The sequence below is a fragment of the Theropithecus gelada genome, chromosome 15 (genome assembly GCF_003255815.1).
Source record: "Theropithecus gelada isolate Dixy chromosome 15, Tgel_1.0, whole genome shotgun sequence".
NCBI classification, from domain to species: domain Eukaryota; kingdom Metazoa; phylum Chordata; class Mammalia; order Primates; family Cercopithecidae; genus Theropithecus; species Theropithecus gelada.
In genome coordinates, this window is record NC_037683.1 from 23,929,816 (window position 1) to 23,954,521 (window position 24,706).

General features: G+C 44.0%; 1 protein-coding gene across 2 annotated transcripts in view; it reads left to right on the plus strand.

The window, feature by feature from the left end:
• ASTN2 (astrotactin 2) overlaps nucleotides 1–24,706 on the plus strand; it is a 981,001-nt gene that overhangs the window by 322,169 nt on the left and 634,126 nt on the right. For both annotated transcript variants that reach the window (XM_025359305.1, XM_025359304.1), the window contains one exon: nucleotides 4,078–4,185. In XM_025359305.1, coding sequence (XP_025215090.1) covers nucleotides 4,078–4,185 — 108 coding nt within the window. The remainder of the gene's footprint in view (nucleotides 1–4,077; nucleotides 4,186–24,706) is intronic.

Genomic DNA, 24,706 nt, shown 5'->3' on the forward strand with positions numbered 1-24,706 from the left:
TAGAAACCCTTATGGTAGTTATAGGGGTGTGGTCTCTGTGTGCCTGGACATGTGGAAAGATGAGGGAGTCACAAAGATCTTGCTAAGCCTGATTAGAGTTCCTACAAGAAAACAGGTCCAGGTGTTGGAGTCAAGTAAGAGAACTGCTAATCCTTAATGGTCAATATATCAAGCATTTGTCAGCCCTCTACATCCATATGCATGCATGTGTGTGTACACACATAGGCACAGACACACCTACTTTCTCTGGTTGTATTAGGTATGAGGCAAGCTTTGCAGGTAGACAGACCAAATTTTAATCCCGTTTCTCCCACTTACTACCTCATGTCACCCCTCTGAGACAGTTATTCATCTATAAAACCAAAACTCATGATACAGTCCTTATAGGATGACTGTGGACATTGTAAACAAAGTATTTGTTCATATTTTATTGTAAACCAGCATTGTGAAAAAGGAATAGATTTACCCGCCACTGTCTGAATTTGAATTGTGGTTCTACTACTTGCAAGCTATGACCCTGAACAAAATACTTAATTTCCACGTGCCTTCATTTTCTCGCCAGTTGAGATGGGAATAAATGTAGTAACCTACCTCCTAGGTTCTTGTAAGTATGAAATGAGTCAACGCATGTAAAGTCTTTAGAATAGTGCCTGGAAGAGATACTGTGCTATGCCAGTGTTAGCTTTTCTTATATTAGAATTGCCTGATGACTTTTCGGTCACTCTCTCTATCTTGCCCCAGTAGGGAAAAAATAATGTCTGATTCCTGTATGCCAGATTTGTTCACCATGGTAGGGATATACGAGGTCATGTGTTTAGGATAAAGTAGAGATTGGAAGGAAGGAAGGGAGTAAGAATTTTGCTGAAATGTTTCAAAGTGTGGGTGTGGCATCGAAGGGGCTGTGAGAAGAGTCTGAGGTGGCCTCCTAACAGGGATAGACCCCTCGTTTTTGCTCTGTGGCTCCAGACACAGCAGAAAGTATGGCAGATGTTTTCTGAACATAAGAGAATGACCTTATCAGATGCCTTCATTTTCCCTTTGGCCAAGAATTACATATAGATGAACAGAAGTCTTCCTCCCTTTTTTTTTTTTTTTTTGGAGATGGAGTCTCGCTCTGTCACCCAGGCTGGAGTGTAGTGGTGCGATCTTGGCTCACTGCAGCTTCCACCTCCCCGGTTCAAGCAATTCTCCTGCCTTAGCCTCCCAAGTAGCTGGGATTACAGGCACACGCTGCCACACCTGGCTAATTTTTTGTATTTTAGGAGAGACGGGGTTTCACACATTGCCCAAGCTGGTCTCGAACTCCTGAGCTCAGGCAATCTGCCTACCTTGGCCTCCCCAATTACTGGGATTACAGGTGTGAGCCTCTTCTTCTTCTTCTTCTCCTTCTCCTTCTCCTTCCAGTAAAATCTTTTAATGGCAATTTTAAAAGCCCTGCTGGCTTCTGGGGACCTCTGCTCTCTAGTAACTTCCAAATTCTCCATGAGGTCCCTGCCAATTCCATTTCAAAGCAGAGCCTTTAAATGGAGAACTGAATCTGGCAGAATCTGAAGTCTGCTCATGTCTCCAGGCCCTGCTTTTAGTTGCTGGGGATTGGGGAAAGTGTGCACTAAGGCTCTGGGACAGACCTTGCCTGATGACACATTTGGGCCAAAGATCAAATGTTGTTGTCCTTGTACTTTCCCACTCATTAGAACATACCGTCTCAGGGAAGGATGGGTGTGGGGAGGCAGATATTAATCTTTCAACTTTACAGAGCCTGAAACCGAGACGCAGCATCATAAGTGACTAGAAATTTGAGCTTGGGCATTAGTTCCACCTGGTTTCAAAGTCCACCTTCACTCATTATTAGCAAATCATTTTTCTTTTCTGAGCGTCACTTGCCTCATCTGTAAAGTAGGCACAATGATGCCTCCCTCCTAAGGGTATTATGAATTCAGTAGTATGAATGAGATGTTGTGTACAAAGCTCTGAATGCCGTACTTAGCGCCTTGACACTCAAAGGATGATCTGCTCTTTCAGGGTTCACTCGTGAGTGGTTTTAAGGAAAACACTGCCTGTAATACAGAGAGACCGAATTTGGAGTTGGACAGACTAGCCTCAAAGCTTAACTCTCCTAGTCATCTGCTGTGTGACTATGCAAGTAACTTTGCCTAAGCATGTCTTTGCATCTTTGCTTTATTATCTAGTTTGTTAATTACACCACTCTTATGAGTATATCATGATGATGATTGTCTGCAATAATGTCTACAAATCTTCTAGGTACCTAGTAGACTGTGCAACAATGTTGCTAGAAGAATGAATGTGTAATAACCATATTGCAGGAAAAGTGTCTGCAAGTAGGATTTCTGTATACTGAATGCCATTTCAAATACCCTACCTGAGGAAATTACATAAAAAATCCTTTCGTGAATTGAATAACATTTCCTTCTAATGTATGTTTTTCTTTTCCTCAGTTGAAATTTTCGAATAGGTAATAGGTTTGCATGGTGCTTGATTGAAAAGATGCAAAGAGTTTATAGAGAAAAGTAGCCTCCCTCTGTTCCCATCTTTCAGCCACTTAATTCTCCACCCAGGACAACCATTTTTACCAGATTCTTAAGTCTCCTCCCAGAAAGTCTATTACCGTAGATGTCTGAAGTCCCATCAATGAAACAATTTTAAAAACCAAAGTCCTTATTTTCCTGTGCCCATCTACTCACGCCCAGTATCCTCAGAGGCTCTCTCTCCTGGTTATTTCTTCTCTGGAGTAAATAATTTACCAATCCTTTAATCCCTCTCTTTCCATATCCTGTCTTTTTTTTTAAGCAATTAAAAATGCAGAAAGCACAAAGATAAAAATAAAAAATATCCATATTTCTCTCTTTGGAATTAATGACTATTAGTATTGTGACACAATTGCTTTTAGCCTTCTTTTTTATCCTTTCTGCAATCTGTCGTTCACAGCATATGAATGCATTGCCCTTTTCCTTCCACAGTCCTCTGAGTTTGTCTCTGAAGCACCCTTTGCACTCATCTCCTCCTCCCACCCTCACTACACAGGCCCTCCTGCAAGCCCTGACCTCCATTCACCTGGGTGGTCACTGAGCCTCCTGGCTGCTTCCCCTGCCTCGCACCCATCCTGCAGCCTAGGTACCACTGGAGTGTTCTTCCTTGTATACACCATGGCTGGTCAATTCATACTTTTGCTCTAGAACCTTCCATGACACCCAAAGTAAAGCTCCCTATCCTCCGTTTGGCACCCAAGTCCTCTCCCTGTGTGTCTTCCCAGTCATTTCTCCACTTAATGTTGCCTCCGACTGCCCATATGGCCCATTCCTGAGGGTGCTCAAGCTGGTACCTCTGCTGGAACTCCTTTTTCTACCAGTGCAGCCCCATCCATCCTTCAAGACCTGACTTAAATCTTCGCTTCTGCATAAAACCTTCTCAGACCCTCCGTGCTGAAATGAATTGCACTCCCCCATATTCCTAGCATCTCATTGAGTGGTAAACAGAAGCCATGAATTAGGTTTAAGCCTCCTTAGGATTCCATTTGTCCTCCTGACTAGCTTATGATCCCCTGCCTGGCAAAGACTGAGTCCTATTTTTCTTTGCGTCTCCAGCGTCTTGCTCTGAACCTGGCATATAGTAACCACTTGATTGAAATGTGGTTAAAATTAAGTTATCTAGAGTGTTTTCTAGAGTGTTTGCTTATCACCAAAAGCAACAATAGCTATCAGTTATTTAAGATGTGCTGCGGACCAGGTATTTTATATATTACGTCTCCTTTAATCTTCAAAGCAATCTCACAAGGTGAATAGTTTTATCCCTATTTTAGAAAGACAGAACCCAGGGCTCAGAAAGGTGTGATTTCCCGTCAAGGTCACACAGCCCAGAAGCTGCTGAGCCATGGTTGGACTCAAAATCTGCTTCACTGCAGAGCATGAACTCCTTCCATTCATCACACTGACTCCTGGGTGGCTTGGGATTTACAGAGAGAAGTCTGGGGATGGGGTTGCTGATCTCTGGGATGGCTGAGGAATCTCACAAACTTCTGAAGGCCTGGAAGGCTGACTGATAGATTGTGCTTCCTCACAGGGGGAATCAGCTTTGGGAGAGCCAAGGGGACGTCGGGCTCTGAGGCAGACGATGAAACGCAGCTGACGTTCTACACAGAGCAGTACCGCAGTCGTCGCCGCAGCAAAGGTAATAGTGTCCTTGGAAGGTTCCAGAACCAGAGTTTGTAGAAGGAAATCCTGGAAATTTTGTGTTCCCTAGGAAATCGTAAATCTTCTCTAACCTGGTCCCAATCTGGTTAAAACTGAGCTTAGTATCTGCTGCCTTGGCTATACTGGTGACCTTCAGTATATCATTTTCTCGACTTATTCTTTATTTGCTTTCTATCCTACCTTATTCCTCGAAAAATATTGTGGATTTTTTTTAGTTTATGTAGATTTTTAAAAATTCAAAACAGGAAATGAAATAACTAATCATATTAATATGAAAATAAGAATAAGGAAAATTATTCAAACCCAGGTTGGGTTGATGCAGAATAATTCCTGCCATACTATTTTGTAGTTCTTAGAAGAGGCTGGCAATTTAAGTAAGAAATTCCTGGCAGCCAAAGTGTAAAGGGAAACATACTCAGAAATAAAATGTACAGGGTTAATGGGAAAGAATCAAGCATTTGCTCAGGAAATTTTACTTACCAGACCAGAGATAAAGTCCTCTACGTGGTATGTATGAAGAAGATACCATGTGACTTTCTAGATGGTTTCTTCAACAGAAAAAAATTCAGTATTGGTGTATAATTATTTCTCACAGTGTCACTCAATGTAGGGGAATGGCCAAATGCTGAAGCAGGACTCCACAAAGGTCTGAAACCTGTGGCCAAGATCCATCATTCTCTGATTATTCAACGTGCTCTGAAGGGAAAACATAGCATATTTCAGGCAATTGCCTGTGAATGTAATTCCTCATCTTGGATTGTCCATAAGGACAGGAAAGCAGCCAGTCTGAGACTGCATTCTTGGAATAGACCCTCCTGGGGTGCAAACGTTGATTCCATGCCAGTGATAAAGGGCAGATCCATGCATGGGCTTTAACCACCCACTGAAAAGAAGGTCCTGTGACAAAAAACAGGTGCAGGTCATGTGGCAGGGTACCTGGCCCTCCTCTCCTACCTCCACAAAGAAGTGGGCTGAGAAGTAGCTGGGGCAGGGAGAAGGAGGAGGAGGAAGCTTTCTCACAAACCATTCTGCATGCATTCTATCCATGCACAGTGGACATTGCAAGAGTACAGATCCCCATAGCTTCTGTGTGCTCCTTTTGCTCTTAGGCAAGTTATTTACCTTCTGTATGCCTCAGTTTTTCATCTACAAGTTGGACCTTGTAACTGCCTCACGGGGCTGTGGATGAATTTTGGTTAAGCTATGTAAAAAATTTATCATGGTGCCTAGTGTATGCTAACAGTGAAATAAGTCAGACATTATTAATGTCAGTTCAGTTCTCATTGTTGTTTTTCCTGTCTCCTCACCTCTGGCATCTTTCACTGAAAAGCCCCACGTGGGAGGAGTGTTGCCATTGACACGTTACATGGGAAGGGTTTGCAGCCTCGGTAGCCACTGGAAGAACGGAATCTGCCTCTCACTCCTTCCCATTCCTCAGCTTTCTCCACTTGATCTTAGCCAGAAAACCAAGAAGCAATCCTCAGCTTCCTGGAATCTGCGCTGGGGATTTAGAAGTTGACGATTGATGATTCTTGACTGGTCTTCTCCCTCACACAATCCAGCAGCCAGAATTAGGGCTGGGGAAGTCAATGGGTCCCCTCAGCAGGCCTGGGCTATTTATAGATAATTGGAAAAACATCTATCACTGAGCATGCCCCCCATAAATTGGTGTTCAACTTAGAAAAGCTAAAGCAAGCTACAGGCCCCAAGGTGAAGGATTTAACCCAGCGCCTCCTTTCTTTCTCTCTCCTTCCATCCCTTCATTCTTTCCTTCCTCTCTCCCTTCCTTCTTCCTTCCCTCCTTTTTTCCTCTCCTCTCCTCTCCTGTGCTCTCCTCTTCTCTCCCCTTCCCTCCCCTCCCCTCCTTTCTCCCTTGCCTGCCTACCTCCCTCCCTCCCTCCCTTTCTTTCTTCCTTTCATACATACCACAAATATTTGTTCTGCACCAACGACATGCCTGCTACTCTTCTAGGCACTGGGGACACAAACCAAGCAACAATTTAAAATTCCTACTCTTGTGGGGTTTGTATTATATCAAAATACAAATCTATTAGATGGTGATAAATGCTAAGAGAAAAGGAGACAACAAGGAGGGGAATTGAGAGAATATGGAAGGAATTGAATGCTTAGATTCAGTGAGCATAAATTACCCTACCCTTTTTGCAGGATCACAGGGAGAGCATTCTTAATACTGTGTTTGATGTTGTTAGGTTTTTGCTATTGCTGCCGCAGCTGCCACAATTTTTGGTTGTTGAATACAGAGAGTGAATTTGGTTCTGCAACATCTTTGTTCTAGGCAAATGAACTTAGAACCCAATGTCCCAGTCTGCAAGTACCAGAATTCCTCATGAAAGGGCTGTGATCCATTGTTTCTCTTTCATATACTTTGGGCGGGAGTAAGGGTGCCTTCAGCACTCACTGACTTAATGGGGAAAATGCACAGGACAGAGGTGAGCCAAGGGAGGTCCAGGAGCCCTTGGTGACATAAGAGCAACAGAGTGTTTCACGTGTCGTGTGAAGAGATCACCAAACAGGCTTTGTGTGAGCAACATGGCTGTTTATTTCACCTGGGTGCAGGCAGGCTGAGTCCGAAAAAGGAGTCAGCAAAGGGTGGTAGATTATCATTAGTTCTTATAGGTTTTGGGATAGGCAGTGGAGTTAAGAGCAATGTTTTGGGGGCAGGGAGTGGATCTCACAAAGTACATTCTCAAGGGTGGGGAGAATTACAAAGAACCTTCTTAAGGGTGAGGGAGATTACAAAGTACATTGATCAGTTAGGGTGGGGCAGAAACAAATCACAATGGTGGAATGTCATCAGTTAAGGCTCTTTTCACTTCTGTGGATCTTCAGTTGCTTCAGGCCATCCGGATGTATACGTGTAGGTCACTGGGGATATGATGGCTTAGCTTGGGCTCAGAGGCCTGACACAGAGCATAGTACTAAAAGCATAGATTCTGGTGGTGGGTTACGTGGGTTCAAATCCCAGCCCCCCCACTTACTGGCAATGCCATATTAATCATGGAACGTAATGTCTCTGTGCATCAATTCCCTAAGTTGTAAAATGAGGATATTAAGATTAAAGCATAGAGAGTTGTTCTAAAGATTAAAATTACTTGATATCTGTGAAGCATTCAGGTAGAGGTAGGGAGGGAGAGAAGTTGTGGCAGAGTGAAGTTGCTGAGAAGGATTTACTGTGGGGACAGGAAGGGAGTCTCAGATCTGCTACCAACTCGCTGTGTGACCTTAGTAAAGTCTCTTTTGTTATCCAGATCTGTTTTTTAATCTGAAACATGGGAGAGTGGACGAGTGAGAGCCAATTCAATTTGATCTCTGAGATCTCTTCTTACTTGTATGTGAATGGGACATGGTGCATATTTCTGAGAATTTCCTGTTATTGGGATGTACCTGGCTTCCAGCTCCAGCTTCCTTTGCACCCTGTTTACCTCCCCCATGTCCAGTGCCACTCCCCTTTCCTGTTTCTCTCCTTTAGGGTCTAACTGTGACACTAGAATGGTTCTGTTGTCCCCTTTGGCTATTCTGATGGGTTCTTTCTTCCCTACACCCCCAGGCCTGCCTGGACCTGTAACATCCCAGTCCTCTCCTGTTCCTCTGCCATCACCATTTCAGCTCCTCTTTACAATGACTCAGCAGTTCCCTGCGGTCTGCCCAGGGGGGTCTGTGAGCCCGCCCAGCTGTGACACAGAAGAGATGATGAAGTGCAAGGAGGTGAGGGAAGAAAGAGATAAAAGTACCAGGAAAGGCAGTTCCTTGTGCTAGTTGAGAATGGTCATCTAATATCCTTTGGGACTCCATATGAATTCACTATAACCATTTCAGGTCTATCTGCAAAGTAGGAGCTGAGCTGTGTTTCCCAAATCTCGGGGCATGTGGGCTTTGATAAAGACATTCAACTTCATCATTTTGAAGTACTCAGAAGGAAGTTGAGTCTTTGGGGCCGTCTGTGTGTGACAGAAACAGTGATTTTCAGTCCTGGCTTTGCCACAACGTTTTTGTGTGACCTTGACCAAGTCCCTGCTGATCTCTGAGTCTCACTTTTTCAATCTCTAAGTAGAGATTTAAGAGGAATGCTCAAAAGCAACTCGATCAGCATGGTAAAATTATTCTTAGGGACCCTGCACTGCAGTTCAGACTGTTTCAGATGTTAGAAGATTTTGGAAGACAAAGTTATTGAACTGAGTCTTTCAGATTATCCCAGCTTTGGGAGAAGAAGGACACGATAAACTGCAGCTAAATATGGGAGGGTTTCCTGAAAGAGTTGAGGCTGGGAAGTTGCCTGAATTTCAGACATGGCTCTGCCTCTTTTCATCCATGGGACATGAACCAGTATTCTCAAATTCCCATCTTTAAAATGCAGTCACTCCATCTCCCTCACAGGGTCATTGTGAAGATTAAAATAATGAGTATCTTCTTTATAACTTCAACTTCTGCCAACAAGCTCTCCCCTTCTCCACTGCTGCCATTCTAGTCCCTGCCACCTGCATCCTTTGCTTTAAAACTGCTAAGAGTCCCCTCTACCATCTCCCTTGCTGTGTTCCAGCCTGTTCTCAATCATGTAGCCAGAGTGATCGTCTTTACACATGTAAATATGGATCATGTTGTTTCCCCTCTTAGAAGCTTTCAATGCTTTCCTTTTGCTTTCAGGATGAAATGGAAACTCCCTACCCCACCTGCAGTCCTGAGTGGTCTTGCCCTGCCTCTCTCCCCAGGGCTCTGTCTGCTCCATCCCCCCACACCCCACCTCTCCCCCAGGACCTCTTCCCCAGCACTCCTGCATCTGTCCTGCCACAGCCTTCACAACTTTTGTCTCCTGGAATGCTCTTCCCCGCCATTTGACTCATTCACCTGCCCCACCTCACGTGAAACCTCCACTTAAATGGCATATTTTCTGCAAAGCTGTCCGTACCTGAGTTAATTTCCGTGTCTCATTCCATACCAGATGCTGTGATGTACCCGCTTTGTAGACTTGGTTGCCACTATAATTCTACATTTACTGATATGCTCCCTGAGTACTATTTGTGTCCTCCACTGAACTGGAAACTTCACGAGGATAGACACGTTGTCATTTGTGTCCAGTTTTATCCTCAACACCAAGCACAGGGGGATGGGCTCCCAGTAGGCACTGGGTGAATATTTTGAATGAAAGAATGAATGACGAGTGAATGGATGAAAGAAACACCTGCACAGTGTCTGGCTTATAGATGTTCAGGATGGAGGCTGCTTTTCTGTCTGCCCCCTCTTGTTTTATCTCGTTTTATGCCTGCTTGCTTGAAAAGGGTCTGCTCTCTTCTTCCCTTCTTTTTCCTGCTACTGGTAAGCAGAGCTGAGGCCTTATCTCTCCCTATTTTTCCACTTCAAGGACACCAGGAAAGTCATGCCCAGCAGTGGCAAGAGGGCCTAAGCATTGGTGGTGAAAAGCGCACTCTGCCTGAGTTCTTTGAGTGTGACTTTTGTGTGTGCCATCTGGGAACGATGTAACCAGGCCAGAAGGCTGCATGGCAGAAAAGGTTACACTGGGGGCTAGCAGTGGGGAGCGGGGCTTGGAGCAGAAGGAGAGAGGAAATGTCTAACAAGTGTTTGTACATAGATCTCTCTCTTAGCATATCCGATGAGAGAAATAGGACTGGCATTAGATTCAGCCAGACCTGGCTTTGAGTCTTGACCTCACCTTGTCATCCCTTCCATGTGTCCCCGGATGGATTTTAACCCGTGGGTGCTTCCCTTTGCATAAAATGGAGCTGTTGACATGTGCCTCACAGAGTCAGCATGGAGTAGATGGTGCCGGGCCTTACCCAAAGATGCTCAAGAAATATTTGTTCTTTCTTCTCATATTTTCTTTCCCTTCAAAACATTCTGAGCTCCAAACTAAATCAGCTCAAATCCCATTTTCAGCAATAGGATCCATTATGAAAGAGATTTGAGGTATAGTCTGGAAGTACTTTGTCTTTCCTAAGCTTTAGGGTCTTCGTAAGGAGAATGGGACTATTTTGGAGGGGTGGCTGGTACATCCGGGTAGAGCCTCATCCCAAAGCACAGAACTGTAGCCGTCAATATCGAGAGTGGAAGGAAGGAGAAAAGAGGCGAAGAGATTGAGAAACAGAGGAAGAGAGACCAAGATATGTATGTCTGGTGGGATTTCCTAAATAAGGGGTCAGCAACGTTTTTTGTAAGTGGCCAATTAGTAAACATTTCAGCTTCGCAGGCCTTCCAGTCCCTGCTGGACCTACTCAACTTTGTTGTTGGTCTGTGAAACCTGCCATAGGCAACACATAGATGAATGGACATAAATATTTTCTAATAAACGTTATTTTTAAAAACAGGTGCCAGTTCAAATTTCACCCATGAACCTTAGCTGACTCCTGCCTTAAACCATTGGTATGTTACCCTCACCTGTATGTCTGATCCAGGAAGCATGCGTACAATTTCACCATGCTCTGTGAAAATCAGTCTAACCTCATATCATATATGATCATTCTGTCTGAAAGAGTCTATTTGTTGCCCATCAATCAATGAGTGGATAAAGAAACTGTCATATATATATATATATGATGGAATACTACTCAGCCATAAAAAGGAATGAATTAACAGCATTTGCAGCAACCTGGATGAGATTGGAGACTATTATTGTAAGTGAAGTATCACAGGAATGGAAAACCAAACATCGTATGTTCTCACTGATATGTGGGAGCTAAGCTATGGGGACGCAAAGGCATAAGAAGGATACAATGGACTTTGGGGACTTGAGGGGAAGGGTGGGAGGTGGGCAAGGGATAAAAGACTACAAATAGGGTACAGTGTATACTGCTCAGGTGATGGATGAACCAAAATCTCAGAAATCACCACTAAAGAACTTACTCATGTAACCAAATATCACCTGTACCCCAATAACCTATGAAAAATAAAAAATAAAAATAAAGAATGGAAGAAAAACACAAACAAAAAACAAATAAAAGTGTCTATTTGTCATGCAAGGCATTCTATGTTTGATTAAGTAAATAACCCTTCAGTATATCATTGTTTTAAGTGTTCCAATTCTGATGGCATTTTACAGTATTAAGTAATAAACTAGCTAATGTAATAGGTTACTACTGGGAAGAATTTAACATATATTCATCAGAGATGGTACTCCATAGAGCAAAGAATGTTGCACTCAGGGTCAGGAGATGTGTGCTCTAGTCCATACCTCACCATTAACTAGCTTAGTGACCTTGGCAAGCCTGTGCTCCCTTGGGGCCTCAACTTCCCTATTGTCATACAAGGATATTTACATCATATGTCATCAAGGCTGATCCTCATTGTAGTTTAGCCTGTATTTGTGGAATAAGCGACCCTGCTAACCATGCTGCTGGGCAATGAGAAAATGGGACCTCAGCACCCAGCCTCACAGTGGTTACAATCTCTAGAGGCAAAGAGTGTGCAAGCTCACACAGGGCAGCATTGCAAATCAGGATAAGCTAGTGTACAGCTGAAGGTCCAGATGAGAAGTTGAGGTGGTTTGCCCAGACCTGGGCACAATGCTGAGGAGGAGACAGAGCCGTTATAGCTGCCGGATCATTTCAGCAGTGCAAACACCCAGCATGAACCTCCCAGCCCAGCTCTGTGCTGTGTGAGTTTGGGTGCATCTCTCTTCCTCTCTGGACCTCGCTTCTCTCATCTGCAGGTTGCTCAGCCGGTTATAGAAATCCAGGTTTTCTGATCTCCAGTCTCACGTACTTTCCTCTAAGCTTTGCTGCTTAGTTCTCCAGCAGAGTGAACCACAGCATGAATGCTACTGGTTGTCTTATTTCTTTGTTTTAGTTGCTTGTTTTAATTTGACAATTCCTAAGCTGAGATTTTCTATAAATAAGAACCACTCAATCCATAAGCAAAACTTTGTGCTAAGGTATATGGATGTATGACTTTTCTTTATGATTCTCCCCTCCTCCCCCCTCCACACACATACAGTTTAATCCTGTCTTTGAGGAAAAGGATAGGTGAGGAAAAGTTCAAGCCATATCTGCAGAGGAGGCCTTTGGGAACTGAAGCCTCCTGTTATGAAACATAAGCCATGAGTCCCAAAATGGATCAGAGACTCCAGGAAATGAAAATGGGATGAAGTGAAAGCTGAGTGTCTGCGGAAGAGTACCTGCCAAGGTGTGAGGGCGGATGGTACATGGTACGCTGGGGAAGGAGATGGAGGAGAGATGCCAGAACTGAGTAGAGACCAAGTTCATGTGCAGGAATGATGGAAAATGAGGCTGGAGAAAGAGGCAGCAGCTATGCCTTGACCACTGACCAAGGGCTTACCTCATCCCTTTATCCGTCACTTCTCATCAGACAACAACATTCTGTTTCACTCTAAGGGTAATCCATTCAGTCTTCCATTTTATGCACATAGAAACCAAGGCTCAGAGAAGGGAAGCATTTTCCTCAAGGTTAAAAATGTCGTCTCCTCAAATGACAAATCAAACGGGGCAAAATGTTAACAATAGGTGAAGCTAGACCAAAGATAGATGGACATTCTTTGTACTCTTCTTATCTTCGCTACTTTGTCAGGTTGAAATTATTTGCACTAATACACCCAGAAAATAGTAGGGCTTCTAGCTTGAACATAGGCATTGGCATCAGTAGACATGGGTTCAGATTTTTGCTCTGCCATTTCTTAGCGTTGCAGAACCTAAGGCAAGACATATTTGTTCTCTGAGCTCAGTTTCTCTTGGGTAAAGGAGGATAAGTGTAGTAGTTGTCCTTCTGTTCTCCCTTGGGCTTGTTATGAGGATTAAATGAGATAACATAAGCTGAGGAAATGCTTAGCCAAGTGCACCCACCATGTGATTGTTTCATTGCTAGTCAGTTACAGCACATCAGTGCCTGAGCCACACAGCCTCCAGGTCCTCTTTCTAATGTACTGGCTTGCAAATTAATCTCCCTTATAGAAAAACAATAGTGGCCACGCACAGTGGCTCACTCTGTAATCTCAGTACTTTGGGAGGCCAAGGTGGGTGGATTACTTAAGCGTGGGAGTTCCAGACCAGCCTGGGCAACATGGCAAAAACCCGTCTCTCCAAAAGTTAGCCGGATATAGTGGCATGAGCCTTTAATTTCAGCTACTCGGGAGGCTGAGGCTGGAGGATTGCTTGAGCTCTGGAGGTCAAGGCTGCAGTGAGCCATGACTGCACCTCTGCACTGAAGACTGGGCATCAGAGTGAGACCCTATCTCAAAAAAAAAAAAAAAAAAAAAAAACGAAAAAGAAAAAAACAATAAACATTTTTGTTGAAAATGTGAATTTTGTAGGCCTAGCCCCTTGGGGACATTGTGATACAGCTTTTCACTTCACCATCCTCTGCTTCTTGCCTAAAGGTAGCCTTGCTCATGGGCAGATCTACTGGCTGCCCTCTGCCAGCCTGCAGAGCATACCCCCAGGACCTGCTACTCAGAACAGAGTAAACACTGAAGACAGATCAATCAGTATTCTATCAGCCTCTACATCATTGCAGCCAGAGTAACCTGGAAGAGAGGGCTAGGCTTTAAGGAGAGTTAAAGTGTCCAAGATATGGGGCAGATCAGCCTGCTACTCCCTACCCTGCAGGGATTCCCACTGAGCACAACATGACTAGAGGCTCGAGAAAAAGGATTAGCTAGAGGACCCACAGGTGAATGCATCAGTGCCTTCATGGGGTGGGTTTACCTGGTTATTACAGGGCCTGGACATGGGTACAGGGAAAGCAGTGGGAAGTTAAGACAGGGTGGAAAGCCAGGGGAGAGAGTGCTGGGTGAGGGACAGGAGGAGGAAGAGCCAAGCAAGAGAATCTCATGAAATCACTGGAAGTCCTAAGACTTGAGTGTTTTGTTTTGTTTTTGTTTGTTTGTTTGTTTTTGAGATAGAGGTTTGCTCTTGTTTCCCAAGCTGGCGTGCAATGGCACCATCTCGGCTCACTGCAACCTCCGCCTCCCGGGTTCAAGTGATTCTCCTGCCTCCGCCTCCCGAGTAGCTGGGACTACAGGTGCATTCCACCACGCCCAGCTAATTTTTTGTATTTTTAGTAGAGATGGGGTTTCACCGTGTTAGCCAGGGTAGTCTCGATTTCATGACCTCGTGGCCTGCCTACCTCAGCTTCCCAAAGTGCTGGGATTACAGACATGAGCCACTGCGCCCTGCCAAGACTTGAGTTTTAATCCTAGGTGTCTCTTGTTTGGTTAGGAGGCTTTGAGCAAGGCTTTGGGCCTCAGTTTCCTGTCTGTAGACCAGCAAGGTAGAATTTGACCATCTCTGAGTTCACTATAAAACCATTTTAGGGCCCATAATAGAAATAGATTCAACAAGAAGGGAGATAGAGGAAAAGAACAGAAGAAACTGTATTAGTTTCATTGAATTCTCTCTATGCTGTTCTGTCCTCTCTAAATGCATCATTTCATATTATTTTAAACAATACCAGGAGAAGGGATTATTTTTCTCTCCATTTTACAGATGAAGAAACTTAAGAATTGAGAGGGTTCACTTTCCTGAGGCTGTCATGAGTTAAGGGAAGCTTGAATTTGTATATAAGCTATTTGTTTTCAAAATGTGGTCAGGCCATTATAAGGATGAATGAGATAAATCATGTAAAGTGCATATGACAGTGCCTGACACAAGGTACCTACTCAAAAAGAGACAGGAAGAGGATACCCATATCTGTGTATCCCCCATATCCTGTGATACAGGAAACCCGATCATATCCCCGAGAACTTCCTGGTATCAGCTCTGTAACCCCCAGGATGATGGGGAAAGGTAGCCTGGGAGGGGCTGGGATCAGAAATAGTGGTGGTCAGAACCAGCTCAGGCACTGAAAAGTTAGTTCAGTATGGAGGACAAAAGGCAGCATCCGTGGGATCAGCCCTCCTGGGGCACCACCAACAGAGGGTGCCTGGTATTTAGTCAGGTAGGAAAATAGATGACAAGGATGACTTCCAGTGCTGTGCCAGGGACCAGCCCATCCCAGTTTGTTGAGAGCCTATTGTGCTCATCTCTTCCCAACTCTGCTGTGAGTGATGCCACTTTGGGAGCTTGTAATCAGCCGTAGGAGAAAGATTCATACTATGGAAACTGGAAAATACTTAAAATATTTTGAAAGAGCTGCCTGCTCTTCCTCAGAGAGCCCATTGTTAAACAATTGCCAGCACACCACTGGGGAGAACTGTCAGTAAGAAGTAAGAACTTAGCCACAGGCTAGGATTCAAAGACCATTTTCTAGAAATAGTCTAAGCAATCCAGAATCTTCCCCGAGGATGATGCACTAGATGATGAAGGGTTTTGGGGGGCGTGGAGGCCAGGCACAAAGCAAACTACAGCATCCAAGGCCCAAGTAAGAGGATTCCTTTTGAGAAACAGAAGACAATAAGGTCAGCTGGAGAAGCTGAATATTCAGGGCCCGCATAGGAGGCTGGGCACTCTGGTGCTTCCTACTTGAGAGAATCATGAGTTCTAGGACCTAAATCAGGGCAGGTGGCCTCAGCTGTGTGGGAAGACGAGCTGTCAGGGCTGCGTAGTTCTTTAGCCTGGATGAATCTCAGAATCACTTTTTAAAATACCAATTCCAAGAATCAACCCATTTAATGGGACTGTCTGGCTAAAAGTCTTAATATAAGTATGAAATCCTTTTCAGATTCTAATTATTTAATACCAGCCAGCATTGAGAACTACCGCTCTTGAGCTTCCTTAATATATCAGCCAGCAGCACATTCCATTTCCTGTCCTGGCTTTGGGCCCCTATGGAGTGTATCCCCCCGTTTCCCAAGCCCAGAACTTGGATAACAATTATAAGGGGAATAACTATTTATAGCAACCATGTACTGAGGGTCACTTTTGTGTCAGGCCTATTGCACATTCATTAATCTTCTTAACAATAAGTTGCTTAGCTGTGGCTTGAATTGGGTTTTGGTTGACTCCAAAGACTAGGAGAACCTTGTAGGTTTTTGCTCATTTTGCTTATCATAACTCTTGCCCAAATGTTTTAACTGTTGGTGATTTGTAGGAGTGGACTCCTTCCTCCAGAATGTTCTGGTAGATCTTACAGGCCTTCTGGAGAGAGAAACTCTCATGGACAGAGAAACTGGGAGTTTGGATTCCCTTTACTTGTAAGCACAGTAAAATGCAGTAAAATACAGAAGCCTAGCTTTGATCTACGTCTGCATTTGGCCCTATTTAACAATATTAGAGAAGAGAAAATTATGTATTCAGAAATTGTTATGGGCTTAAAAAGCTCCTATCTGTCTCTCTTCTCTCCCTTCCTTCAAACCTAAAGAAAGTAGACATTGGCTTTTTTTTCCCCCCCTTAAAGATCCCTTCTGGACTGCTTCTACCCAAACCCACAGAAACATGGAGCAGTCTTGGCAAATGAGGGTTCCTTGAATGCAGAAGGAAAGCCAGCTAACTACAAAAACGTCCTCCTCCAGCCCATGATGGTCCCTGAAATATTGTTTAAATTGTTCTCTGTGCTCCTCTTCCTGTGCAATGCCAGCCAGCTCAGCACCTGACAGCCCGCCATCGAAGGGAGGGAGATGGCTGTCAGGAATCAAATGGGAGACCAAAGGCGATAAAGCAAACATGTCGTTTTAGTTGCTTACACTAGCGAGAAGGAATAATCAGTCTCTCTCGCTTTCTTGTTTTTCAACTAGGCTCAGCAGGATTCCCCCACCCGCCTTTCCTTAGAATGAGAGACTGTGACTCTTTGCTTTCCGCCCCAAGTAAGAACACACTGTCATCCCCTTTCTTCCGAATCCTGTGAGACGGCCAGGGTTCTCCTAGCCCTGAAAAACTCTTTTCCAGATAAAGAGACCACGCCACTGGTCATGGGCACCCGCTGTACGTCACCAGCTGTGTGAGCTGCTTACATGCGTAACCTTATTTAATCCTGATTCTCAGTTTGGGAGATTTTGGGCAAGTGAATGTACCTTCCCAGGCCTGGATTTCCTCCTCTCAAAAATGGAAATGATAATCCTATCTCACAGGGTTTTTGTCATGGTTAAATAGTGTCATGTATTATTAGAATATAAGGTATGTGAAGAAAGATAGTAAGAAAAAGTCTGGGAAGATTAAATTCAGCCAGATTGAGAAAGGCTTTGAATGCCAAGTTCATTCATTTTTTTTCATTTGCATAATCAACTAATGTTTACTAAATACCTAATTCTGCTGAGACTCTTTGCTAAAGACAAGGAATATGGTGGGAAATAGACCAACAGGGTGGATTTCCTTATGAAATTTGTAGTCATTTCAGAGGAAAAAGGGAGGAGAGAGTGTATTTCCCAAATAGACTCATGAATGAATATATTATTCCAAACTGTAAGGACTGCCTCTGATGAGAAGAAAAGAGGAACTAATGTAATCAGGAGACTTATGAACTGTACCTTTGAGAAGCCAATACTACAACTTATACCTGAAAGATGGATGGGAGGTGGCCAAGCTCTAAAAAATGGCGTGTCCGTGTGAGCAGGAAAGAGCCTGCACTTGAACCTCTGTGAAATGGCAAGTCTAGGAAGGGTGTTTTTTGTGTGCTTTGTTTTGTTTTTTGAGACAGGTCTCACTCTGTCACCCAGGGTAGAGTGCAGTGCAACCTCTTGCAGTGCAACCTCAGCTCACTGCAACCTCTGCCTCTCAGGTTCAAGTGATTCTCGTGCCTCAGCCTCCTGAGTAGCTGGGACCACAGGCGTGTACCACCACGCCTGGCTAATTTTTTGTATTTTTAGTAGAGTTGGGGTTTCACCATGTTGGCCAGGCTGATCTTGAATTCCTGACCTCAGGTGATCTGCCTGCCTCGGCCGGGAAGGGATTTACTGTTGAAGGAAGGGATATATTATTTCATTTACGTTTTAGGAAGATCACACTTTCTACAGAAGAGGAAGATTTGGAAGGGAGCGAGACTGAAGGTAGGGAGACTAGTTAGGAGGCTATTGGGGTAGAATGGGAGCACTCTGGGTGAGCATGGGAAGGTTTGGATACAGGAACATGTTAAAAATACAGTTAGAGGAACCCAATGACTGACTGGCTCCAAGAAGGTGAGCCACTGAAGATTGCTGAAAATGAGCATTGGTTTCCAGCATTGGGACTGGGAGAATCACACAGCCAGGCAAGGAAGGAGGGGTGGGTGTTCAGGAGAGAAAGAGACTAGCTGGATTTTGGAGCTGCTGCCTTTGAGGTGCCTGGGGGCCATCCAGATGGGGACATTTGCCAACCAGATCTGAGCTCAGGATTGTTCTAGTTGAGGGGAGAGTGTGAGTGTCAGCACTCTGTGATCATGTATTAGTTTTCTGTGAGTAACCCGTTGACAGAAACATAGTAGCTTCAAAGAACATGCATTTATTAACTCCCAGTTTTGTAGGTGAAAGTCCAGTCATGGCATAACTGGGTTCTTTACTCAAGATCATGTAAGAGGCTGAAGTCAAGGGGTCAGTGGACTGCCATTGCAACTGACATGCAGAATCCTCTTCCAAATCTATGTGGTTTTTGGCAGAATTCATTTCCTTGTAGCTGTATGAGTGATTTGCCTGTTTTCCTGCCAGCTGTCAGCAGGGACCACTCTCGGATCTTAGAGGCCACTCTGAAGCCCTTGCCACATGCCTCCCCTGTAGGTGGTTCACAACATGCTTATTCAAGGCCAGCAGGAGATCATCACACTTTGACTCTCCTCCTTCAAGGCCCTATTCTCTGTTAAGGGCTCACTTAATTCAGCCGGACCTACCCAAGATGAACTTCTTTCTGATGAACTCAATGTCAACTTATTTGAGACCTTTAGTGCATTTGAAAAATCCTTTCACCTTTGCCATATAATGTAACTTAAGTATGGAGTGATAGCCTGTCATAGTCACAGTGGCACCCACATTAAGGGGAATATACAGAGAGTGTGCAGGGGGTGGGAATATTGGAGGCTGTTTTAAAATTCCACCTCCTACATAGAGGTAAATAAAGGCATGACAGTAGGAAACTATGGTAGGAGAGGGTGTAGACTGGGAAGTGAAGGGGCTGAAAGTGTGTTTCTTATTCATGGATTCTGGGTAGAAAATGTCCTTCCCTCAACATCTTTGGTGCACATAAAACTAGTGCTCCACGTGAAGAAAACAGATGCCACAGCCCAGGGGCATTTGCCATGAGAACAGCTGAGAGACTGCAGGACGAGTGGATTCAGGGGAGATTTGAAACTAACAATGCAGGGCACTCAGCATGCATAACAATGTGCAGTACCCCAAGTCACTCAGTCAAACCCATTCTGTGTTTCACGGGCAAAGGACTTTTCTTCCATAGCTCCCATTGGGCACTTTGCCATCTGCCTTTTCTAATTGGAGTAGATTTTAGAAAAAGTGGCCTCTACTCTGGTTCGGGAGATGAAATGCTGGAGAGCTTTGGGGAAGTCCCCTTGGCTCTCTATCCATTACATTTGGGTGTGATGTTTGAATAAATTGCATCAGAGGCCTCTTAAAGCTCTGAAATTTTATGCTTTTATTTGTTTAATACACATTGTAGATTCTAGGAACAGTGTGGTTGTCTAGGGTGTCAGGGGTTAGCAAGACATGGCTCCAGCCCTTAGGAAGCTCCTTCCTAGGCTTCTGTCTGTGGAAGAAGTCAAGACCACTGACCCCTAAGCTCATCTCTCTGCTCTAAGGATATCTGTGGACCTGAGCTCTTTCAACCTTATTGGTGGTGATATGCTCATTGTTTTTACCTTTTCTTCAACCAATATAAAATAATGTATAATTCTACTAAAGGGACATAGAAAAATAGAAATAAATGAAAACTTTCGCGAGCTCATTTCATTTTTTCCCCATCCTCAGTTCCTGCCACTGTTCCTTATCCTTGCAACCATGATCTTCACACACATTTACACCCGTTTTTTTCACTCAGTATTTATATTGCCATATTTTTTCTGTGACACTGTACATTTTTCTTGAAGCGCTAAACCTAAATATAGTCATTGTAGCATAATCTGTAATATTGAAAAATTAGAATGAGCCCAAATGTCCAGCAATAGAAGGATGGCTAAGTAAATGATGATGCATCCACTTGAGAGAATATTACACAGCCAGATAAGTGTGAATGAAGCGTGAGTTTTTGAAGAAGGGTAGAATTTACTAACCACAATAATTACTTTTAAGGACAAACAAATCAACTCATTTAAAAAGAAATATGTAGGTGAATCACAATGTTATATATTATGCATGTATTTACCCTTCTGTTTATTATTTATACTCTGCCTGTTCCTGAAAGGGATTTGAGGTAGGTGGATTTGCTGGAGGTAGTTTAATGTGCAGTGTTTTGTGGTTTTCGGAGCCAGACACACATAGTTATGTGTCCTGGCAGTGTGAACCTTGGGAGATTGCTCTAACCAACCCACGATTTTCTCAGCTGTGTAATGGCCATTCTTGTAGCTCCTTCTTCTAAGAGTGGTTTTAAGATCGTAATGAAATAATAAAAGCAACAAACTTAGCACAGGTCCTGGAGAAGATGGTTAAGTCATGAACGACTGGTAGCCTTAGATCCGACTACTTTAACTTATATAGGAGAAGACTGTGTTTCTATAACTAGGGCAGCTGCTCTCAATTGTCTGTTATACAATTAGATTGACCTGAAATCTTGAAAAACAGTGTTCATCCCTTTTATTATTTATTCAAACCACCATGTATCTGGTCTTGGAATCCCTGGAGGAATGAATATATCTCACTTTTACTTAATTGTGAAAAACAAAAGAGAAAGAAAAATCAAAAGTAAATATCCTTTTCTCTGTCCTTGAAGCATGATGTTGTGAGTAAAGGGCTCTTTTCCCTTGTATCATGGTTCCCAACTCTATCTGCATAGTAAATACACTTAGGTTTAAATAACAAATACCTAACTTTGGACCTTAGTCTAGAGTTTGATTTAATAGGTTTAGGTGGAGTCTGGGCATGCTGGTCTGCCTGTCTCTCTCTCTGTCTCTCTCTCTCTCTCTCACTCTCTCGACAGGGTCTCATTCTGTCACTCAGGCTGGAGTGCAGTGGTGCCATCACAGCTCACACCAGCCTTGACCTCCCAGCCTCAGGCAATCCTCCTTCCCCACCCGTCCAGGTAGCTGGGACCACAGTCACGGAACACTACACATGGCTAATTTTTAATTATTTGTAGAGGCAGGATCTTACTATGTTTCCCAGGCTAGTCTCAAACTCCTGGACTCAAGTGAACCTCCTGCCATGGCCTCTCGATGTGCTGGGATTACAGGTGTGATTCACTGCACTAGCCTTTTTAAAAGCTCTCCAGGAGCAGCCATAGTTGATGGCCAGGCACGGTGGCTCAAGCCTGTAATCTCAGCACTTTGGGAGGCCGAGGCGGGCGGATTGTCTGAGGTCAGGAGTTCAAGACCAGCCTGGCCAACATGGTGAAACCTCGTCTCTACTAAAAATACAAAAATTAGCCGGGCATGGTGGCCATACCTGTAATCCCAGCTACTTGGGAGGCAAAGGCAGGAAAATTGCTTGAACCTGGGAGGTGGAGGTTACAGTGCCACGGCACTCCAGACTGGGCTGCTAGCAAGACTCCATCTCAAAAAATAAAAATTTAAAAAAAGCTCTCCAGGAGCAGCCATAGTTGAGAATCATTGCCTTAAGGAACCAAGGCATAGATGGCTACGACTAGCGGTCTCTGCCCTCCAGCCATTTTCAAGCTACAGAGGACACAATAAATAATAGAGAATATCAGATCAGTTAAGTTCTGTGGCCTCAGTTCTTCTCTGGTTAAATAAACTACAGTTCTGTAATGTCTTTCCTGATTCTTCAATTCGATGCTTCTAATAACACGGTATTTTTGTTTTTATTTTTTAACCAAAGTAAGACAATGCAGTGTGAGTCATATGTCCATGGCTGAGGTGCTTTGGAGTAAGGACTTTGGGATACAAAAGACCATAAATCAAGGATGGCTTTTCAATGGAGAAAAATGTAGAGACAGGTGCCTGATAAAATAATGATGGAAAACTGGAAACAAGGAGAAAACATAATGGGTGCTCAAACAATAACTATTTTTTAAAATTTTCTTCCTCTTTCTGGACCTCAGTCTCCTAATATATAAAGTATAATGTGTCATATGACTTATAAAGGCTTTCCTAGCTCTGATGTTCTCCAGGATATTTTTAGCTGGATACAAGACTTGGGCGTGGTGAGAAGCAATGTTATTTCTATATACAAGTGTAAGGGAGGAGCTCACTTAGGAAAGAGGATGCACATTTACTCTTTGCAGAAGTCAAGAAGGCAGGGCTGTGCTAATATAGGCTGGAACCTGAAGGATGCATATTACAGATCAGCATAAGCAAGACAATTCTGAGAGTCAGAGTTCTTGCCTGGTTTCATAGTGAGTGAGCTCCCCATCATTAGATGAATGCAAGCAAAACTTGAACAATAACCTGGGGAGAATGTTCTGAAAGAAATTCATGTGATGAAGGGCCAGGGTTTTTTTGTCTTTTGTTTTCTTTAAGGTCCTTAGCAGCCTCAAGAATATCATGGCATTGTTTTTAGGGATATTGTTTTTGTTTTGTTGTTGTTGTTGTTGTTGTTGTTGCTGCTGCTGCTGCTGCTGCTGCTGCTGTTCAGACAGAGTCTCACTCTGTCACCCAGGCTGGAGTGCAGTGGCACTATCTTAGCTCACTGCAGCATCCATCTGCTGGGTTCAAGCAATTCTCCTGCCTCAGCCTCCCAAGTAGCTGGAATTACAGGTGCTCGCCACCATGGCTTGCTAATTTTGTATTTTAAGTAGAGATGGGCTTTCGCCATGTTCCCCAGGCTGGTCTTGAACTCCTGGGCTTAAGTGATTCACCCTCGTCAGCCTCCCAAGATGCTGGGATTACAGGCGTGAGCTACCGCACTCGGCCAGGATATTGCTTACTTACTTTATAGCTCCTCATTTAACTCTTACAACAACCCAGAGAAGTAGAGATTGTGAACATCCTCACCTCACCTCACAGATAAGAACCCTAAGATAAGGAAAGTTTAACTCACTTGCTCAGAATTTCACCCAGATAGAAGACAGAACAAGGACAGGAGCTCCATTGAGTCTGACTCCAAAGCTCCTCTCTTTGTGCTAATGCAGTTGGCCTTCCATCTCTGTTTCTCCGTCTGATGGCAGAGCCCAAGCCTGGCTCATATTGATTGTGTCTGTCCCTTGTTTCCTCCAGACCTCTGTCTCTCTTCCCTGCCTGCTCTCCCACATGTATTTACGCTGGGCTGCCTGGTAACAAACGGCTCGTTACCATGCGGAGGGCGACAGCCGGGCGATTAGTGAAATTTGTTACCCATGCGTCTCTGAACAAAATTAAATTAAAAGTGCTGCTTCGCTGTCAAGATAAGGGCCAAGCTGCTGAGATAATTTTTCACTCTCAAACACTCAATTACCCAGTGAGGCTGGATCAGATACAATCAAAGGGGAAAAAAGAAGAAAAAGAAAGAAAAAAAAATAGAGGCAGGACCTCCAGGAACAGATGTAAGAGTTGTTATCTCTCTATGGCCAGGGATGGTAAAGAGGCTGTTGCCATGGTGATGGGGCTGGACCACATAAGGCAGGTAGGTGGGTGGGGTCTGTGACTACATCCTGTATTAAAGCAGATGTTCTCTTCCTCCACGCCCGCTGTCCCTGCCTTAGACCAGTTGGTGTCATTTTCAGCTAAATTATTGTAACAGCCTCCTAAATGGTCTCCTTTACCCCACTCTTGTTCTCTTCATCCCAACTTCCAAAAGTTAGAGTGACCTTTCTACCACACACATCTGAAAACATCACTTTTTGTTGAAACCTTCTGATGACTTCTCCTTGTCATTATAATAAAGTTCAAATCACTTAGCCGGTGTCATCTCTAGCTCACTGCCCCTCAAACTTCCAATGAGATGAATCCCTCCCTTTTTCTATCCCTCCCTCTTTTTCTCTTTCCTTCTTTCCTTCCTTTATTCGACAGAAATTATTTTGAAGACCTACAGCATACCAGGCATTCTGCTCCATCTTATTCTAATCACACAGTCCCCTCGGTCTGTAATAATCTTCTCTTGACTTTTTACCCTCAACAGTGCCATCTTGTTCTTTAAAACCCAGTTCAGCTATCCCCCACTCCAGTGTGCTTACCAGGACTCCACCAAGCTCAGCAGGTGCCCTTCCTTTGTGCCAGCATGGAATTCACTGCTACCCCCAATCACAGCTCTTTCTCATACTCTCTAACTCCCCATCTCATTGTTCCAACCAGACTGTGAAGCCTGCAAGGGCAGAGACTACTTCACTCAGCTCTGTATCCCCAGGGCCTATGGAGCAGGCTTTCAGTATGATTCTTGTGATGTGAAATGACCCTGGAGTTGAATGGTGGGATGCCTGCTGAAGGTCTCTTCAGGAGACTGGAGGAGCCTCTCTTCTTCACACAGGTAATTTACCTGTGCTGTCTCATTTAGCCCCTGCAATATGAGATCTTATCCTGACTTGATGGATGAGCAAACTGAGGCACAGAGAGGAAAAACAGCTTTCCTGAGCCACAGTCTT